General features: G+C 48.5%; 1 protein-coding gene across 1 annotated transcript in view; it reads right to left on the bottom strand.

Moving 5' to 3' along the window:
• WWC2 (WW and C2 domain containing 2) overlaps positions 1-21,633 on the bottom strand; it is a 129,205-nt gene that overhangs the window by 26,731 nt on the left and 80,841 nt on the right. The window contains exons 5-10 of the mRNA XM_053916707.2: positions 17,213-17,292; positions 12,544-12,673; positions 9,525-9,671; positions 8,884-8,957; positions 5,293-5,535; positions 143-232 (exon numbers count right to left, since the gene is read on the bottom strand). Coding sequence (XP_053772682.1) covers positions 143-232; positions 5,293-5,535; positions 8,884-8,957; positions 9,525-9,671; positions 12,544-12,673; positions 17,213-17,292 — 764 coding nt within the window. The remainder of the gene's footprint in view (positions 1-142; positions 233-5,292; positions 5,536-8,883; positions 8,958-9,524; positions 9,672-12,543; positions 12,674-17,212; positions 17,293-21,633) is intronic.

Here is a 21,633-nt window from a genome sequence, read left to right as displayed (position 1 = left end):
TGATTCAAGTTTTAATTGTACCAGTATAACTATGTTCTTTTCTTTTCCATAGTTGAACGTAAGGAGGAGAGTATTCAGAGGTGAACGAAACATGCCTGAATGTTGCTGAGAACATCCCCCCCCCAGAACTAGACGGACTTACCTCTTCAGCTGCGAATGCAGATACGTAGTTAACCTGGTAGTTTCTTCAAGTTTCTGTAACAGCTCTTTCCGTCGCTCTTCCAACTTCAATCTAGGGAAAAACACATGAATGAATTTATATTTTCAAATGATTATGCTAAAGCATGAAAACTGAAGGAAAAGGAAAGATTCCTGTTACCCAGGTGTTATGTACCACAGTGGGGAGGCCGGTGACCCCCCAGAGAAAGCCGAACCCGGCAAGAAGCAGGTGGCCAGAGGCGGCCGCAGCTGTGCCTGATGAAGGGGGGCGGGGGCGCCACGCCAGGTCTCAGGGTAACTGAGAATGTTTTAAATTTGGTTTTCTAACATTTTCTTTTTTAAAAAAAATTTTTATTGCATTTTTTCCATGACCATTGAGCCCCTTGTACCTCCCCCCAGCCCTGCAGTCCGTCGCCACACTGCTGTCCACGTCCGTGAGTCGTTTCTCCTTTGTGCTCCATCCCTCTAAAACTTTCTTAAACGGGTAAACAAATACCCTCCTGCTCTTAAGAATTACAGAAAGAGAGTGAGAAGGAAAACGAGAAACTAACCAAGATCACCGAAGCTACGGGCCTGTGACTGGGCTCACGCCACTAAAACAGTGTAACGGGAATAATGGAGAATGATAAGAGATCATCCCAGGTACTGAATTTGGTACAGATCGTGCCAAAATAATGTGTACTGATAAAACACCCTGTCTTAATTTGATGAGAATTTTAGGGGTTAAGAAACAAATTGGTCTGGACTGTGCAAGAGACAGACACAGACATGATTGCCCCTCCGGGCGGCAGTACGGCCGCCTCACCCCCGCACCGGGTTTCCACCACACTTCCGCCACTTGAATTCGACTGCGCTCGTGTCTGACGTTTTGTAAAACCTGGAGCATTATGGGACTGGGACTTGAATAAGTCATTTGAAAATGCATTAAGCACCCAGGGGTTTATGCGGCAAGGAGCCTGCATGAGGTCTGTCTGTCTCGTCTCAGGGTCTGAGACATCCTGAGAATGAGCCTGTTCAGAGTGGCCCAGAGAGCCACGGGTTCCAGGCTGGGGTTTGCTGTGCTCCTTGGGCACCCTAAGCAAGTCACTGAGTCCAGGCCTCAGCTTTCTCGTCTGTAAAATGGGGGTGACAGTCCCATGGCGTCTGCCTGCGGAAGCTGCTGAAGAGATCCAATGGAGACAGCGCATGAAGGCTCTGCAGACTTCACCAAAACCAACCTTCCCGCCCTGGCTGGTGTGGCTCAGTGGATTGAGTGCCGGCCTGCAAACCAAAGGCTTGCCGGTTCGATTCCCAGTCAGGGCACATGCCTGGGTTATGGGCCAGGTCCCCAGTAGGGGGCGAGAGAAGCAACCACACATTGGTGTTTCTCCCCTTCTCTTTCTCCCTCCCTTCCCCTCTCTCTAAAAACAAATAAAATCTTAAAAAAACAAACTCCTGACCTTCCTTGTTCAAAGCCTTGCCAAGCCCTGCAAGGTGGCGACATAAAAATCAGGTACTCTCCTCTGGAGAAAAAGAACATTTCCCCAATTTTCAGCTTCTTTGAAATGTTACTTGTGTTTTAGGCAGTAAGAAGACATGCCCGTGTTTTATTTAGAGGTGCCTACCCTTTGATGTGCCACCCATACAATGCCACTACATGTTAAAGTAAAAAACAGTAATTCTTGTCATTTTGTCTAGTACTTCAAAGGGTGATAAATTCTTAATTCATGGCTTCCAAAGGTGTATTTGGAAAAGGAGTACAGCCTGTATTTTTAAAATTTCTTAAACGTAAATAAAAACCCAACAAGGAAAAATATGAACACAAAATGGATGAAATGAATAAAGGTCTGGAGAAAGCCTAAAAATCGACTAAAATCCATGTCTTCTGAAACAGGAGAAGCACTTTCTAGTTCAGTTTTAAAACTAAATATTGCACAAACAGATGAAGGCTTTTCGGACGCATTAAGGAGGCTTCCGTATGGCACCGGTGGGTTTCACGCTGAAATTTAAATCCTGTCCCCGTCACCTGCGCGGGTCCCCTCCCCCCACCCTGGGCCATTGCTCAGGAGCTGTGTACCAGGCCTCAGGCCTCTTCCCCGCTCCTGTGACCCTCCAGGCCTGGCTTTTTGGTTAGCGCTGGCAAGTCCCGGCCCAGTGACAGGCTCCTAGAAAGTGGGCCCTTCCTCCCACGTCCACCCAGGCCACCTGAAGAGCTGGGCACACCTGCCGGCCCCTCCTGATGCAGACCACCCAGAACCTTCCACATAGGGAAAACCGCAGGTCACCTTTTCCATTAAAAAATAAATGGCACTGATCCCCCCACCTACTTGCTCTAAATTTTTTTTCCAAAGCAGAAACGTTGATACAGCCAGTCACGCGCCACTTAACAGAGAGGGCGGGTGTGTTCTGAGAAACGAGCCGTTCTTCGCGGTTGTGCAAACACTGCCGAGTGCACTCACACACACCTGGACGGTGCAGCCCACCGCACACCCAGGCTGCATGGGGCGGCCCAGGACTCCCGGGACATACACCTGCACTGCGGGTCACCGCCCAGAGCAACAGGCCTTCAAACCAAGGACAAGAGACGACGCTGCAGCCAAGGGACCCGGTAAACAAGAGACGTGAGAGGCTGCTGCTGACCTGACACGCAGTTGTTTTTAAAGTGCTCTTTCTTGAAGTGCTCTGAAAAATGCTGGCTCTTCAGCAAACTTTCTGAAAGGGCTCTTTCTAGAGTACACTCTAAAACAACGATAAAAAGCACAGCACGGTGACTACATGACCCAGCACGCAGCCATCTGTACAAGGCCCTCCCGTGCGTGCCCATACACGCCGAGCTCTCACCCGACCGGCGGCCGCGCAGGAGGTCTGCGTGCACCTGCGTCACCGCGACCGCGTGCCGGGGTGTCATACTGGACCCTCGTGAGGGCCTCGACGTCACAAGGAAAGGTTTCTCAGCTCCGTTATAATTTGCAGGGGGTCACTGTGGTATATGTGGTCCGCCGTTGACTAAAACGTCCTCATGCAGTGCACGGCTGTACTTGAGAAACAATGAAGACATCTTGGCAAGACGTGAGACAGAACCTCTAAGATTTGCGAGAAAGTCAGGAGCAATGTTACAGAAAAGCACAGAGTTTAAGGCATCTCAAGAAGTGCGTGAAAAGACTATGAAAGACGTGTAAAAGTCTGACACTGCGTGACTTCGCTGGAGAGCAACTTCTCTTTGCAGAAGACGGGGGCGGGGGTTGGGGGAGCAGCTCTCTCCTGCCCATCTGCGTCACCACCACTAGGTGGCGGGCTCAGTCCCCGCAGCCAGGAGTAGTGACTCCAAGGGACCAGGTGGCAGGCCTGGGCCACACACCCTGGCGGTTAGTGCTGAGTTTCCGACAGTTGCTATGGATGTGCAAACAATAGTTTAAAAGCCAGAGTCTAAGCACTTTGGAACAAAGCATATTTTTAAAGGTCCTTCATCAGTCATTTTTGAAGCTCTAGCCCTCCTGAAAAGGACAAAGCATCATGCCTGAAGAGCTGATTAAATCAAGCAAACAAATGTCTGATTTTTCTCTCCCTCGGAACCCTCCCCAGACCCGCAATCGACCCAGCAGAGCTGCTGAGATGGACTTGATGCTTCAGACACGTCTGATTGTGTGACATTTAGTGAGTGCTACATACCACAACATATCACTGGTGTTTTACACATGGGCCGCACACAGCTACCCATTCCTTCCTATTAACTGAGGGTTAGAGTTAGGGTTAGCGATTCAAGCTACACACACCTGTACACCCACGACGTCAAGGCGGCTCAGGAAACACCTGAATCCTGCCTCTCTCTCGCCCTCAGGTTTTGTTCCTCTGGTCTTTGTCGGGTGGATCCTTACCTGGACAGCCTTGCTCACGTCTACCTTAGTCAGCGCCACTGGACATCAGGGTGGGAGGGGGAGAAGCGAAGGGGCAGGTGAGGACGATGAGAATGACCAAAGAGAGGACAGGAATGTCACCTGTTGAGGCTTCCCCTTGTGCTACTTTGTGCTCCCTAAGGCTGGGGTGTTGTGGCCATACATGAACTTGACCAGCATTTTCACTCACAAAAGTCGGTTCTCCCCAAACAGTTCAACTCAGGGAAGGCAAGTCCAAAATCACCCCCTAACCCGGAATGTCCAGAGTCTTCTCCCTCCACCATCCTCCCCGCCACCCTTTTCAAATGTTTGGTGTTGTGCAGACACAGGGCCTTAAACATTTGTAGATCACAAGGAGTTAGAAGGCAAGAAGCCAAGGCGTAAAAAAATAAATAAATAAATAAAGCAACTGGATGAGGGCTGGGTATTTTGACGTTACTTCCGGGTCACCTGGAATGACGTGAATGTGGGTTTCTTTCTTGTCAATCCAGACCAGGCATAGCTCCTCGCCAGCTATGCTTGGAGGCATGTGTCAGTGACCAAGGGCCACGTGGCCCGTGGCGGACACAGGTGTCCAACCGGATCGGCCATCAAGGCCTGGACACAGGGTGCCTGCGCAGACATTTGCCTGTCCAGCTGGCACCCAGAGGGGGTCTGCAGCTTAACAGCCCAGCTGATCTGATTACGGAGCTGGATTTTTAAGAAGAAATGACCCATTCCCACAGAGATCAGAAAATCACTTCAAGGGTTTCCTTTTCCATTTCACCTACTTCAGAGGAGGGTTTCAATCGACAAACAACGTCCAAGCGAACATTTTGTGACCTGTTAAGATGTTAAAAGGAGCAAGCTGTCTTTTCCTCCAGAAATGAAAAGCAGTAAACGTTTGCATTCTTGTGAGTAATAAAACCCAGATCAGAAAGCTTCAGATGCCCTAACAGTCCAGATAATCTTTCTTATCAGGGTGCGATAGTTTGTAGCTATTGTTAGCAGCATTCCTGGGCTGATGTCAACATTCCTGATTCTGCATTGGTCACGTCAGTCACAGCATTTTCACGTTCCTAACAGACACACGGAGCTGAGGGACACGGAAGGACAGGAGGACATCGTGCTTTATTGCTCTGCTTAGAGGAAGTCCTTCTGTGCTTGTTCTCAGTCCCCTGAAAACAGAGGCGCCTGAGACTGCCAGTGACCAGGGAATGTCACGCAGGCGCCGCGGAGACCACCCAGGTCCCCTATGTCCGGCTCCGGGCAGGACACTCACCTCTCGGCCAGAGCCAGGCTGGGGGTGCCTCGCACCGACAGCAGCTCCTCCTCCAGCCGCTGCCGGTCGGCTTCCAGGCGCTCTAGCTCGTCCCGAGTACGTTTTTGCGGCGTGACAAACTGAAGCTCTTTCAGAAGTTCTTCTTTCTCATGAATCAGCATCAGCTTCTCCTTCTCGACATCCAGTGCCCCGGGCCAGGCCTCGCTGTCCAATTTCGACAACTCGATTTTTAAGTTGGCCATGCTACAGCAAAGAGAGGAAACAGGTGTGCACATATGTAGAGCCCCCAAGAAAGGGATGACACAAACCAGGCTAAGGTTGGGGCCCACACGCTCCATCTTGTCTGTGAACCTCAGCTGAGGGTGCCGTGATTGCCTGGTCTGAGGACCAGGAGGAGCATCCACCTGTGCCCCAGATTCTGGGCCTGATGCTCTACTTAGTTGTCACCTGCGTCATTTTCCCACCTTTAAAAAGCAGTGAGCACACTCCCCTATCTGAAAAAAAGGCGAAGGTCGAAGCACACAGAGCTTCAGAGTGGAAGCCCCGGGAGCCCTGGGCAGGGCAGCCCTGCCGTGTGGTGGCGGGGGTGGCTGCGGGCATGGGAGGGGCACCTGCAGGCTTCCACTAATCACGCTGTGCTGAGGATGCTGGCCAGGCCATTGCTCTAGATTTCGTCCCCGTAAGAAAGGACACTGTCCCCTAGTGAAATGGTTGTCCCTGGGGTGTGAGCCAGTGCAGGAAGGAAGGGGGAAGAGAGAGAGCAGTGGGTTGGCTGACTGGGATGAAAATGGCCATCCATCAAGGCTCTACCATCACCTGGAACAGGGGGCAAGGCTTGGCTTCTTCCGCCCACGGTCTCCCTAAGCTGCACCCTGCAAATTCTCTTCCCTACCGAGGTGTCAACAGATGTCTGTGCCATCTGTCGAGCCAATACTGCGGCATCACTGCATTCGACCTGGCTTTCCTCTGCGGCTGGTGTTTGGCTACACAGGAGGCCAAGGGCACCTGGTGGGTCCCCTGCAGCACGGGCACCGCTGGGGTGACAACAGTTACTGAAGTCCGGGGACAGGGATGGGGGGGACACACAAGCAGCAAAGGGAAACTGGACCGGTTTCATGATTTTGCCTGACCTCGGATTTCTCTCTGTCTGGAGCTTCCTACTCAACTCCCGACTCCCTAAGAATGTGCTGACCACCTGCATTTGCGCTGCGGTGCTGTGAGGACAGTCCAGGATGTCGACAAGGTCAGTGCCACGTGGCTGTGTGGGCCCTGAGCACAAGATGAAGATAAACTGCGAACACATCTGTGAACGCGTCGGCACGAGGAAGGCATATTCCTAAATGTTGTTACAGAACACGCCAGAATACGAAAAACAGATAGGAGGCTAGAGTCTGTTTTTTCCCTTTCAATGGAGGAAGTTGTAGAAGGGAAGAAAAAAGGTGAACAAAAAAACGTTATCAGGCTACAGGTGGAAGTAGTTGCATATCCTTGTGCCGTAAGTGTCTCGCGTTAGTTTAAGAATAAAGTTGCCTCCTTACATTGGCTCTGTGTGTACAATGTACTCCTGATTTTCACCCACCGTCTGCATTTACGATAGATGTAACATCAGCTATTCTTCAGCTGTAACCACAAAACCATAAACGACTATCTCAAAGTACTGGAAAATTAATCATCAAAATGCTAAATAAGCATGGTATTATTAGCTTCATTAAGCAAAACAACCAAGGCCAGAGGAGAAAACAGGCTTCGGAGCAGCACAGCCCGCCTCTGCACTTACTCAGAATTGAGGAAAAAGCATTTTCAACATGTGCATAAACTCTCGAGATTTACTGCTCGTCAGCACCGCCAGGAACGTCAAAATAAAACCCCGAGTTAGGTCACAGAACAGTGGTGTGGCCCAAGGGGATAGAAGGGGCGTCTCAAGTTTTGATGGGACCGAGTTAAGCACCGAAGGAGGGAGAGGCCCCTGCAACTCGTGTGACCGAGCACCAGGTAGGGCTTGGATTTTGCTTGGAAAGGTGCATCAAATCTGGGGAATGAAAGCAGAAGATCTGGAGGAGCACCTAAGGAGAAGCACCGTGCAAACTCCGGGTGGAAGGATCTGGTAGAACCCAGAGGAAAGCAAGAGCTCAGGCTGACCCCAAGGGAAGTGGAGTCACACCCGAAGAACCCAGGGCACGGGGCTGGCTCTCTCAGGTTAATGCTGAGTTACGGGCATTCTCCTTCAGAAAACCAGGCACAATCCTGGGCTTTGTGTACAGCAGGACCCAGGGGTTCTAACTGCGAAAGGGTGGGCGTGCTCACCACCGGGTGCTGCCAACAGCCTCTTCCAGAGACTCCCCGTCTCACGGGGCCACAGGCCCACGAGGCTGTCCTCAGCCCTTCGCCGGGGCGCTGAGAAGCAGATGGCGAAGCACACAAATGTTTCCTAACCTCAGGAGATGTACAACCTACCTGAAAAAATTTCTAGGCATTAATTAAAATTAGTCAAATAGCACGTTGAGAGAGAATAAGTGACTTGCTCAAGCGCCAATGGTTTGTAATTTGTGGAACAGAGCTTAGGAGTCTTTCTTTCAGTAAATGGAAGCTTGAAGCCATATTAGTAACAGAGATAAATATTGTATTTAGGCAGATCAAATAACTACTTTGTTAAAGCCAGATAACCTTGAAGAATTCTGGCTAATTACTTATAAACTATCATCACCAGTAACAACGGATATACTTCAGGATCCATCTGGTGGTCTTCCTGGCGGCAGGTAGGGAGCCAGGACTGGCTAGCAGGTTCTCAGCTGAGCTTTCTGCGCTGGGGAGGAGAAATGTGACCCATTTCTCTATCCCCTGCAGGGTGACAATGCAGTCTCCACCCCCACTCAAGTCTTCCTAAATGATTTATCAACGGCATTTTTAAAGTCGTAAGAGGAAAATAATAATATCAAGTGTATTAGCATGACTCTGTCCCACCAAATAAGCAAGGTGTGAAACCAAGGTGAGTCTGCCGACTAGACAGGCACGGTGAAGTCTCTTACAGGATACCCACGCAGAGTCGTAAGGCAAGAAAAGGCAACGTGGGGTGGGCTGGGGGGCTCAGGAGGGAAAGGAGAGAAATAAGAATCTCTCTTCCTCCTCCTGGAAATAAGTCACCAGACCAGGCACCTGCGGCTCTTCAAGGACGATGGCAGGAGTCTCCCCTTCTAACAAAGGAACAAGCTTAAAGCGACTGGCCCTGGAACTGGTGCACTGCTATCAAGCCCCTCACCTGAGCCAATGCCTCATGTTTCTGTCTTCGCACTTTCAATTGTAAGGATTGTAGCAGCTCAAAGCTTCTTTCTCCCAGAAAAGAAGGGGACAATTTCATCCCCACGCCTGTCATGAACTCTCCATGTTCTTCAGCTTTGCGGGGAGTGGGGAGGAAGGGACAGCGAAGAGAGAGGGGACTCTGCAGCCCTACATTCTAAAAATGGGAGGACAACTCCAGCAAGAGTGTGTGGGCAGCTCCAGTAGGTGTCACTACTGGAGCAGAGATGAACTGCAGAAAGGCCCCTGTGGTCTGAGCCCGCTGACCACTGGCCCACACAGCTGCCCCCTGGTTACCTTCTTTTGGCTTCTTCGTACTGTAGACTCAGCCTGACCTTTTCAGCTAAATTTGATCTACTTCTCACTCCGATCTGGTAAAAAACAAAAGGGAAAAAGTCAATTAACTCTGCTAATGAACAAAGGTAAACTGCTTTTGTTTCTGGGAAGTACCAGTAATTGAAAAGCTAAGGACGATGGCCTTGAAATTGAGAACACCAGCTGAAAAAGGCCCTGACTTGATAGCCTCAGTAGGGGCAAAACGTTTCTTAATTCGAGCTTGTCTCTCTTTCAAAGACTTTAACGTCATTTTCTCCAAGCATGAAATTCAAGATAAAAAAAAATCAGGTAAATGTTTCTGGTTTCCAAGAGCTTATGAGGGGTGTACAGGTGACTGAAATTTATGAACTGGAACTAATTTCCTTGTCACTAGGAGCCAAAATTTCCATCATTTAGCTTTCAAATGCATAAAATATGAACCCAATAACGTCAACAGTTAACTTCTGCAAATAGGTAGACCCTGTTGTTGATCTGAACTGTTTTACTTCCATAGCACAGAACTCAAAGGGGTGTAGGAGAATACGCGGGTTCCTGGGAACTTAGGCCTCCGGGATGGGCGCCGAGGGGAGCGCCGGGCCAGCCCTTCCCCACACGCCACTTACGTCTCCGGAAATGCTTGTTTGTGAGCCGGCATCCAGGGTCTGTCTGGAGAGAGACAAGTGCGAGCTCCCAGGGCTGGACCTCAAGTCTGGCTCCGACTGGCCCATGCTCTGACCCAAGTGAAACCGCTCCTGCAGCTTGGCCAGACTCTGCACAGGGGACACAACGGCCTTCGTGAGCGTTCGAGAGGGCAAACGTCCCCACCGGGTGCAAACACATTGAAAGCACTCATCGTCTTCATGGGAAAACCAACGACGCTATTTTAGCAGGTACCTAGCACTCTAAATGAGTGAAAAAATAAGAGTAGCGTGTAATTTGGCACACACACATGTGACTTCGGAAGTATGTGAGAGCATATTAAACAGGTTATCTTCCTTTCCCCAAGACAGCCTGGGAGTTATTCACCCCGTGAGTAATGGGATCTTTATAGTTAATACGTACATTTCTGATTTTTCAAATTTCACTCCGAAGAAGTCTCCGCGTGAACTACCACTCCTCTACACACTAGCAATTACGGAACCACGGAACACCTCCAACGCAATCTCATTTGAGACACAGTGGGAAACGTCTTCCTCAGCAGACCTCCACCACCATCCGGCTCTGCATCTGGACGGGCCCCGGGGGGCTATTTAGCGCACGTTTGCATTGGAGATGAGGAAACTGAGGCTCGGAGGCCACAGTACTCGGAGGTGGCCCGGGCGGGCCCATCGGCCTGCTGATCCTGGGGCGCTGCCCAAGGGGCCTCACTGAGTTTGGCAAGGTGATGAGCAAAGTGGACGGGCCTGCTGCCAGCCCCGGGGCTGAAGGATGGGCTGGCACTGGAGGGAAGACGGGAGCAGCTGAAAGTCTGAAGAGGGGCAAGTTGTATCTAAATTGCTACCAAGGACAAAACAAGCTTACAGAACACTGATAAAAATGGGGAAACTTATTATCAACTTTAAGAAGAACCAGGATTTAATCCTGATATTTAAAGTTCTCATAATAGGAAATTAGAGATCTGATATCTGAAACTATAAGAGATCTGATATATATATATATATATATTTTTTAACTTAAACCTTCTCTATTTTCTTTCAAAGGGATATTTATACAAAATAGATAGGCAAGAGGGATAAAACTTGAATGGTTGTATCAAACAATACATCACACAGAAAAGAACCAAGAAATCCATTAGTGACTTTGGGCAAGACTTTCTTTTTCCTCAGTACAGTGAGAAGGTTACTATTCAAACCTGTCTGCACTGACAGTGTACTCACTCATCAGTTTAGGTCACAACTAGTATGTTTTTTAAAGCAATAGAAGGGACTGGGAAATGAAGGCAGACTACATTCCTAGTATTAAGAGCAGGCATATTTCTGTGAAATTTCTTTTGTGTGTCTCTATAAGTAAAGATAGTTGTGTGCTGGTGGGCTTTGACGTAAAATATAGTTTTTACTGTGAGCTGTGGTCACAGAAGTTTGAAGGGCACAGAAGATACCCAACGTCCCTTTCAGCTCTATTGTTGATTTGTGTATCTACTGATTAATTATTTTATATACTTCAGTAATTAAGAAGAAACCTAATCTTTTAATTTAATCTGGCCTGTGTAGAAACCCAAAGTTTACAGGAAGAATTGAAGATCACCGAAAATTGCTGGTTTATGAGATTCCACTCTAAATTTGTCAAGTTCCATGAATTATTTTCAAAGGACCTAGTACGTGCCTTTCAGGAACTATTGATGTGATCGGCAGGAACACTGTGAATAAAAACAGAACATATCCAGGTGAAGTCTTCTACGTGTGCTGTGTCTAAGGTAGAGCCACGTGTTCTGGGGCGAGGCCAGCTGGGTTCCAATGGCAGTCCTGCCGCTTGCCGGCGGTGCGACTTCAGGTAAGTCACTTAGCTTTTCTCCGTACGGTGGGGATAATGCCCGTGCCTATCTTTACGGTTGCTGGGAGAATTAAACGAATTATTTCCATGCAAGGCCTGCAGAAGATCGCCTGGCACAGAGTCAGTACTTCCAAGTATTCGTTGTTATTACTATTGTCTTTCCTATTTGATCTCTCCCTGCAAATGATTTAAAACTTGCCCAAAGGCAAAATTATATGGGTTCAAGAATATTTACCTATATTCGACTAGCATTTTGAAAACTGACATGAAGCAGTTGAATATAGTGTTTAAAGTCAGAGGTTCTCTTTAAAAAGGCCGACATCACCAATGGGCTCTAACATTCTCCCAAAGACACAGACTAATTCTCATTTGGCTACATGAAGAACTCCAAATATGCAAAGAATTCTCAGTGCTTGTGATAATTATGGGATGGAAGGGCAAGAAGAGGAGGAAGAGACACACTCTTTAAAAAACATGATCATATCTGCTAAATAAAGATATTCAGAATGTAGAATACTGTTCACTGAATGGTTGTTTCTTGTTCTTCTACACACGAGGCTGGGTTGTTGGGCGCTGAGACCTGTGTGTTGAGGTTACAGGTGTAACAAGGGGCTCAATTGCCACTAGCGGGTCCCCTAGGGCGACTACACAGATGTCCCCTGCCAGGTCAGCACTCCCCACGCCACTCCTACAACCACCTGGGTGGAGGAAGCTTTTCTAAGATCCTCACTTAAGATGCCCCTCTGCTCAAGGCCTTTCTTCGAACTTGCTGATGACAGGTGACATGCCCTTTACGCGTCCCGGGCTGAGGATCGCTGGTTTAGATAACCCGGCTTATCAGGGGTCTGTATGAAGTTTTGGGCGAGCTGCAGGGTGCAGGAGGATGCTAATCTCCTTGTGTGGGCTCAAGGATCTACCACCCACTGCCTCAAAGGCCATCCCAAGCTGGCCTTCAAGTAAGCATGCCAGGACCTCGGAACCAATCTGCTTCCCTCCCAGGAAGCATTAGTGCTGGAAGGCATGAATGGGGACGTGGGGTGGCGGGGAAGCATAAAGGGCCATCCGACGCTGACAGAGAAATCCTGCCTCCGGGAGAGTGTCGGCGGCCCCAGAAGGCAGGGGTTTGACTTAACAACATGCCCCATCACCTACCTGCATGAGATCCTGTTTTTCTTTCTCTCCGGAGCTAATAGCCTTTCTGATGGATTTCAGTTCGGTGAGAATGGCTTTGGCTTCACTGAGTTCATAGCCGCTCTGGCCTCCTGACATTTTTTTATCAATTCTGTTCAACGGGGAAAAACGGGAAGGAAAAAAAAAAGTCAAAGAATGGCAGAGTACAAGTGACACAGACCAGGGGAACAACCCCGATCCACCCTGAGAAAGGTCCAGGTCGCGGGGAAGCGATTTAGTAGGAGGACAGGAACGCGGATACCCTGGACAACCGCAGGGACTCGGCGCTCATAGCCGCCGTGGACCTGCGGCTGCCGGAGTCTGAGCAGAACGCAGCGCGGCGCCCGCGGCCTGGCGGGCCCTCAGCCGGCGGCGGTGCCTATTGTTTACACCAGCGGGCCCTCTATAATACTGGGATCCTGCGGGTAGTTTCCTGTTTCTTTTAAATATTCAAAATGTATTTATTCTACTTTATAACAACTATGAGCCGGGGTATAACTGCTTTGCCCTGCTGAATGAGTCCAAATGCAGGAGTAAGGCAGAGCGCAGATGGGCTCATTTGTGAGCATGGAGTCAAGGGCTCTTCCGTGAGCTGACTTACTGCCCCGCAGAGGTGCGTACAGAGCACATGGTCACCCTGTGTCAGAGGGCTGCTCGGAAACTCACTGTGTGTGTGATTTGGGCCCCACCAGATTGCCGGATTCTTCCTAAACAAGGGTTTAACAACTCCTTCGCCATCACGCTCCTGGAGCACCGCCCCTCGCCCCCGCCCCCACCCAGGGTTCACGCAGAGCACAGTGGGCTTCCCTGCCGGATGCCAGCTATGCCTCTGCCCCTCAGCCCACAGCTCTCCTTCTCAGGCATATTCTTGGTCTTACCCACGGAGAAAAGCCACCACAGGAAGCCGGCTCTGAGCTCACTGGCTTTCAAACACTTAATAATTTATATTTATTTCAATATGAAGGGTTTAATAAAAAAAAAACCCTATGCCATCTTATTCACTCTTCCAAAGTTTACTCAAACAAGTGCAGTGTGCAGATAATATTATTTCCCTTCAGCGCTAATTTAGTTAATATTTTATGCTCCTGAACAAGCAATTAAAGTCTTACAGAACCTAAGAAAATAAAATAAATTTCATCATAAGGTCATTTGATAAAAAAGCACAACTAATGAAATCACTCAATTAAACACACACCCCGTGTTTAGGGCCGGAAGGGACCCTAGAGAGCTACCAGTCTCTTCCTCTGCAGGAAGAAACCGAGGCCAGAAAAGTGGGCCGAATGTGGCCCCTAAGCTGCCTAAACATTTTGCCCGTCAAGGGACTGTCCTCAAAATGACAGACTCCGCTTGGGGCCCTTATAAGTATCACACTTAGAACATTTGATAACAACACTAAAAGCACTTTGCATATTGTTTAATTCCATTTATTGGGGAAGGAATTTATCGATGAAATTGTTGAGTCCCTTACGTATTAAACTTAGTTGAGCCAAAAGGCTTATTCTGCTTTTTAAAAAATCTGTGTGAGTTCCTGAAACGGCTGGTGATACAGGTGTCTCAGACCAGGTCAAAGTGACTTTCGAAAGCCCAAGGGCTTTCTTTCCACGTGAGTGAAACATTCAGAATTTAGCAGTAAAACAAATCTTTAATTCAGAAATCGACTTTAACATTTGAAAACAGAAAAGCAGGTAAGCTGTTTTCAGGGATAAACTTTAGCATTTAAAAATAAAAGCAGAGCTACTTCAAGACTGCTCATTTAAATTTCAGAGAGCTTTAAAAATAGATGAGAATTTCCTGGCTATCCATGGCTCCACAGAACGTCAAAGCTGGCAGGAGTGAGCCATCTCGCCCGGTGTTCACCCGGCAGCCCCTGAGCTCTCTCCTCCCCCGCTCCTGCCTCCTTTGGCCCTCTCTGCTTTGCACGTGGCTCTTCTCCTGCACCTCCTCGTCTCCCCTTTTACTCCTCCACTTCCCATATTCCACTTTTTTTGTCTTTTGACCCTGACAGTACAATAAAATGTTAACATTATTTGCTGATTTTTAAAACAAATTAATGTGTTCCTTGTTCTTAATTTAAAAATACCATTTTATATTTTTCGCTAAAAAAAATTAAAAAATTTTTTCCTTGGTGTATGGGTACCCTATAATTAATTTTTGCCCATATTTTAGTCTCTTCTGAAAGAGAAGAGATTGCCATTTGCATGCCTTCCCTGAAAAATAGTATCCTGGAGCCAAACTTTCCCAGAATCTGTCTCTGCCTTTGGCTGGCTGGGTGTCTCTTCATTTCGCCTTTTCCAATTCTAAGTGAACACTGGAGGCGGCAGAGTGGAATATGCTTGTTCCTGCTATCCACCGACTCATAAGCTACACTATTGCTTAAGTCCAAGTCAAATTTGGGACCTCAGACAGAATGAAATGAATAATTTAGAGGATAAAACCACCTTCACTCATCCAGAATAACCTATTGTACCAAGTGAAATGAAAGCCCGAGTTTCAGTTACACGGTAATTCCAGATTCAACAAAAATATTTCTCTCTATTGTGAATACGTGAAAGGTGGCAAAAGCCTGCAGTGGGATTCTATTTAAATCTCTTCCTGAAATATACTTTCTGTCGTAACCCCAAGGAAAAGTCCCTTTATTGTGTCAGGAATGCGCTTTCTTGAACAGTGTGGCCTGTGGGTTCAGCCAGTTGTTACTCAGGGTTCCCGCAGCAGGGTGGTTAGCCCTGAACGAGAACAGCTTTCCTGCATCTCGTCTGCAGGTGAGACGGACGGGCCGGACCGCAGAGGCCTCTGATGTCCTCCCACCCCGGGTTCACAGGGTCAGCCTCACTGCAGGGGGAGGCCTGAATTCTCACAACAAATGGCCATTGTTTCTCCTGGAATGTTATTGACAGATTCTGAAACATGCCTCAGATTCCTATAAAAACTGCTCGCTGGCAAACTGCTTTGAAACAATACGGCATTGTTAACATCAATGTCACAAAAACAGCAAGTTTGGCTAACCTTTAATCCCGGGCGGGGACACGAGTAATAATTTCACGTGCCTTAAACATGGTTAACGTGTGGCTAAACGTTTTGTGGCACTCTTCAAAATCTGCTCTCTCTCTCTGCACTCCGGCCACAAAGCCCTTCTCTGTGCTCCCCTCGGCTGGTGCACAATGACTACCCGGCACACTCGAGCCGCCCTAGGCCCGCCCGTTTCTAGGGGAGCTCTGCAACCAACTGGTAGAGCTTCGCCAGGTTTCGCACCACCTGGGCATCTCGTAAAATGTGCCTGGGTGTGGACCAGAAACAAGAGTTTTGTTAGAGCCCCTCTGATTGTTCTCGCGTGTGGGCATGTTGGAGCACCACTAGGATGGGCGTGTCTGAGCAATGTCATGGATGGGATTACAGGTGGTGAGTAGGCAAAAAAAAAAGAAGAGTGAGCCACCAAACCAACGTGGGAAGTAAAAGTCATGTGACTAGTGCTCCACTGCAGTGAGTGGGTATCCGAGGTGTAGGTCATCATCCAAACATGCAGACCAGTCGGCGTGTCCGCCTGGCCAGCAAGCACACGGGGTCTTCGACCAGGGATGATGCCTTGCTACCTTGGACCACTACTGAAGGTGATGTGGGGAAGGACAGGAATCCTGTCCGGACATGATGCTGCCCAGGGAAATCCCTACCAACACTGCACCCCGGCTGGGGGCGCCGCGCCTGGTGTCCTGGAGGAGGGAAGGAAAAGCAGCTGAACATGTCTCAGGGGATGAGGCCTCCAAGCCTCTCTGTGGTCTTGTGGCTGTGAAATGAGCTTCCTCCTTCACATCAGGGCCTCTGGGTGGGGACTGTGGGTGTTGGGATGCCTTGGGGAGCCTGTCAGGGTTTAGTTAGGCTGCGCCTCAAGGGCAAGGAGCACAGTGGCTCCCAGGGGCTGAAAGCAGGGTGTACATTTCCAGTTCATGCTACCCTGGGTCTCCCACATCTTCAACGCAACCCAGCCCAGCCGGAGCTGTGCCAGCATGGACCTGGAAAGGACAGAGCGTGCCCAGGAAGTGAGTTCTCTAGGCTCTTCTGCTGACACTCCCTGAAGGAGGCGGAGGGCCACCTCTTGCGGGACCAGGCAGGGGCTGGGGCCGGGGAATGTGCTCTGTGCAGCCCTGGGGAAGAATGTGGAGAGGCACCTTGGTGCCCATCTCTCAGCTCCATGAACAATGTCGGGGCAGCCGGCAGGGGCTAGGGGACACCAAAGTTTGTCACTTTGGTTTCTTTGGACCTCCAATGATTAATAAAAACTTCAGACCTTAGCAAAGTACCGCATTTCGCTGCGTATAATGCATGCCCGCGTTTTTTGTGCACATCATACAGAGGATTAGTATGCCTATTATTACACCCATGGTGTGTGATCATTATACCCATGTATAATGCTCATCCTTATTTTTCCCTCAAAAGTGTGGGCAAAAAAAGTACGCATTATACAAGGTAAACTATGGTACATAGATTTCTCCAAGTTCTTGGTTGGTTGGTTCACTGCCTTTTTTTTTTTTTTTTTTTTTGCAGCGCTTTGAGCTTTTTAGTTGATGTTGCTTTGAGAAATTTCTTATGCAATCTGTACTTGTGTTAGTTACGGGGCTTTGAATTATTCTAAAGTCAACTTCAGTATCTTTATACTCACTGTTGCAACGTTTCAAAGCCTTGTTCTTTATAGAGCAATTCTTGCTTCATCTGTGAGAGCTCCCTCTTCAGCTTTTTAACCTTTTGTAAGAAATCAATGTAGATATGAATGTTTGTAAATAATTAGCAGCATGGTTTTAAAAGGTAATCCATTAGTAAACTATTAAACACAAAAACACAGCCCTCAGTTGGACATTCCCTCTACTCGTTTCTCCTTGACACACATTCTGCGACGGGTAGATCAGCTATGCGTAAGTCGTCCGTGATGGACATTATTACTCATACGCACCCTCATCGCCTTAATTAGCAGCATTCCCATGTGCACGGCACCCCTACTGTCTCCGTTTTGTGACGAGCAGCCAGTAGGGGAGAGTCAGCACTTCAGACCGAGGCATGGTGAGCTCTGGAAGCTTGGACTCATCCTGCCTGAGGCTCCAGGACCTCTGGCCTGTCCCCTGCTTCTCAGCTGTGTCAGGCAGCACCTGCCCAGTGTCCCCACACTGGCAGACTCTGCTGGCTGGGGCGCTTTCCCCTTGATCTTCAGCAGCGGACTCCCTGTCACTCAGGGCTTAGTGCACACATTCCCCTTTCAAAGGAGACTCCTCCAACCACCCCGCCTGCGCTACCACCCCGTTTTATTCAGTTCCCAGTAATTTTCAAAAGCTAAAGGTCCTGTGTACTTGCTCACGGCCTGTGCCCCTGCGTACGTAAACTACATCTCATCAGCTACAGTCCAGTCCGAGCTTCTCGAACAGTGCGAGGTAAACAGCAGGTGATCGGTAAGCATTAGATGTCAAAAAGTGATAAAAAAATATTTTTTTTCTATTGCCAAATACATTCCTTGGTAATGACAATACTAAGGTCCGATGGGCCAGGAAAACAGCAGGAGCCTGGTTTAGTCATGAACTAGGGGTCTTCCCACAGCTGTCAGAAATTTGTTCCCACGTGGGAAGTTACAGCTTCAGTTGTGAGCACATTCTGTTACACAGTATTTCAGGGTGCTGTTTAACTTTTATTTCCTACTTTTTTCTACCCATTCCACAAACACGGACTGACTCTCCACTGTGTGTGGGGCCACGGGGTCTGCAGTGTGAACAGAAGAGGGGCTGCCTTCGCCCCTGGTGGTCTTAGAGAGCCGTGGGGGAGCCGGGTCGGGGCAAACAGTCACCCAAGGAGGCAAATCCCGCCAGTTACACAGGGGACATAAAGGGAGCATTCAGGGCACTTGGAGACATAGAAGGGGGCTGGGCTCTCCTGCCCTCCAAGGAGAGAGTCAGTGCGGCTTCACGTGGTGGGAAGGGTTCACAAAAGTCAGAGCCTGTGGACAAACCCTCATCCGGGGGAGAGGCCCTCGCAAGTCCCGGGGATCACAGAGGTGGTGCGTGACCTGGGGTGGGGCTGGGAGGGGCTGCCTGGCTACAGAGAGTCCTGAAGCTATGCTGAGGATTTCAACATCTCACCCTAAGAACAGTAAGAATTAAGGAGGAATTGTTAAGGAGAATCTGCGGAAGATTTTAAAAATCACTGTGATGAGTCCGGCGATCAGACGGAGGGGCCAGCAGGACCCCCGCATCTGCTCCGCAGGCAGCACGCGGTGGCGCCCTAGAGAACAGAGCCCAGAGGAGGAACGCAGGCGGTGGAGGGAGAACCACCAGGACTCGGTGAGGGGCACAGGGTGGAGGGCGAGGGAGAAGACGTGCCAAAGATCACGTCCAGGATTTTGGCATGCCAGCTGGGTGCATGAAGGTGCTTTCCTGAAGGGTGGGACCGGATCTGGAGGGAAAGAGCAGGCTTTTCTTTAAAACATTTTTCTGAGACCCGTGAGACTTCAAAGGCAGTTGCGATATGTGGACTTGACGTTCAGAAGTGTCTGGACTAGAAATACAAAATTGAGGGCTGCTGACGTGCAGATATTTTAGACGCGTGGGAATAAACGGGATCACCCAGAGAGAGTGCGCACTGAAGAAGAGAGTTCAGAAACACGCCTGGCCATCTTCATCCTCAGAAATCTGCTGCAGGAAGAGGCAACATACGCCATGGAGGAGGGGCAAGAGAAGTCGGAAGAAAAAAGGGGGTGTTATGGAATTTAGGAGGGGAAACGTCTGGAGGAAGACTCGGCACTGCGAGGAATAAAGTGACCAGTGCTGCGTGACACTCCCGGTGTAGACCTAGCCACTGTCCTCGGATAGAGTAGACATTCAACAATGTATCGGGTGGGTTTAGCTGAGTGTTTACCAGTTTGTTTCCCAAGGCACTTACATATTATTAGGAAAAGGAACACAGATAATTGGGCTGCAAGGCCCGATTTACGACTACACAGAGAGGTGCCCACAATGCCCCTGGGATCCCGGTGGGCAGGGGAGCAACTCCTCAGGTGTGGCTAGGAGGGCCGGCCTCCTGCAGGAGAAGGGGCCGGAACTGGGTTTGGAAGGTTCTGTGACTGGTGAACAGGGCCGGGCTCTTCCAGGGAGGCACAGAGACAGTTCGGTGTTGGCGTTAGACTAACATGTCAGAGCCATTGGTAATCAATAGCTCATTCCAACGTACTTCTACTCTGACAGCACCCACCCGGAGCTTTTTACCAAAAAGACTAACATCTTATTTTAAAACAACAGTTAATCCAAAAATCAATAGCGACTCCAACAGCTGGGCTGAAACCTGTCTTTGCCTTTGAAAACACAGTTGATGGAAACAACAGGGGCGGTGAATTCACTAAACAACTGAATTAAAACAACGGTATATCTTATTGGCAAAAAATAGCGTTCTACTCAATATCATTTGGACTGTGATGACATCAATTTAACTTCTTTTGAAAAATTATCATTTAAAGTCTAACATTAGCATTTGACAATTCAGACTCTAAGTGATGTGAGGGACATGTCATTGTACGTTGAGGAACAGTGATAAAGAAAGCTAACTTTCTTTTCTTCCCCAGTATTTACTTGACTAACGTTGGCTGTAAGCTACTGTTTTTGTTTTGGGAGGAGGTCTTCTTAGCGGATTACCCGAATGATTCTCAGCTCCCAAATATCAGTGTTAAATAGTATTCTGTTTGCTATAACAACGTTTGATTCTATTACATTCACAAGTGAAAATAGATTATTATTCCCAACCAGACATTATTTCCAATGGGTTTTGGTTTTAAGACTATGGTCTTAATTAGTTCAACTGCCTTGTTTCTCGGGGGACCATTTGGCATCGTTCGTTAGAGTGATCCTCTGACAGGGTCACTCTTTCTACTCTTCCATTCCCCAGCCCACCCTCCAAGGTAGGACACAGGACGTAACAACCAATGTCCTCAGATTGCAGCTAAAGGATTAAGCTGACGCTGACCTGCAAATTTAGCCCAATGCGGACTTCACTAGGAAGCAATAACGAGCTGAAATTCATGAGCCCTCTACCTATTCCAGACTTTATGCTAAATAGAAATACCTACTTTCAACCCTCACAGTTCCTCTCTTAGATATATACAGCTTAATTATTCTTTCATAGCTGAGGAATCTCAGACCTAAAGAGAATAAGTCCGTAGTCTGCTGAAGGTTTCACTGCTACCAAGCAGCACAGAGCAGTCTAGAACCCAGGAGAATTCTGTAAAAACTGTAATTATAAAAGCTCTAGTTCTAATGGCATGATAATACTTGTAAGATTAAAGACAAACCTGAATTGTAGCAAAATGACCTAAATAAAATCTACGGCCCTTATTTTAGTTCAGAAACTTCATCGTTGCTATATCCTACTGCAGCTGAAGATAGGAACAGTCCCATAAGCCCTAGCTCTAGCCTGTGTGTTTTTCTTCTCTTTCTCCTGCATACTGGACTTTCTGCAGCTGTCGCCAACCACATCATTGTCCAGACCCATTTCGAAAGAATCAAATCCCACGGCCCAGGACACCGGACTGGAGGGAGGACAGTCACACGGCTTCTGACTGTTTCCTGCTTTCCCTCCCAACTGCGCCAAAGCAACTGACATTTCCAATTGACGTGCACGTTATTTCTGAGGCCCAGGAAGACGCTGTAATTAAGTGTGATGAGTATGACTGGAAATCGTAGAGCTTCTCACCATCTCTTACAATCCTTGTATAATAAGTTTTATTTTATGAGAAGGAGAAAGAAGATGACAATAAAGGAAAAGAAACTTCCAGAAACCTGTGGACCCGGGAAGGATCCCAAGACAGGCAAGTTTCATACGCCTGCCCTACAAGTGAACCTGCAACATTCAAGCCGTAATGAGCAAAGTGGCATTTCACTAATGACTGCCTTCCCCTTCTCCCGCGTTCTCTGTGGGCTTGCCGGGAGCCCCCTAAGCAAGCCAGCAAAGGGCAACTCTCAGCGGCTCCTTCTGAAAAGACTTCTCTCTGCTGCGCGTCCACCTAACTAAAACCCTTACCTTTACAGAAAATGAGAACACAACTCCAGAGAGTCA

Source organism: Desmodus rotundus, chromosome 13 (assembly GCF_022682495.2).
Source record: "Desmodus rotundus isolate HL8 chromosome 13, HLdesRot8A.1, whole genome shotgun sequence".
NCBI classification, from domain to species: Eukaryota; Metazoa; Chordata; class Mammalia; order Chiroptera; family Phyllostomidae; genus Desmodus; species Desmodus rotundus.
The sequence above is the reverse complement of the archived record's forward strand: the minus strand, read 5'-3'. Positions and strand labels throughout refer to the sequence as shown.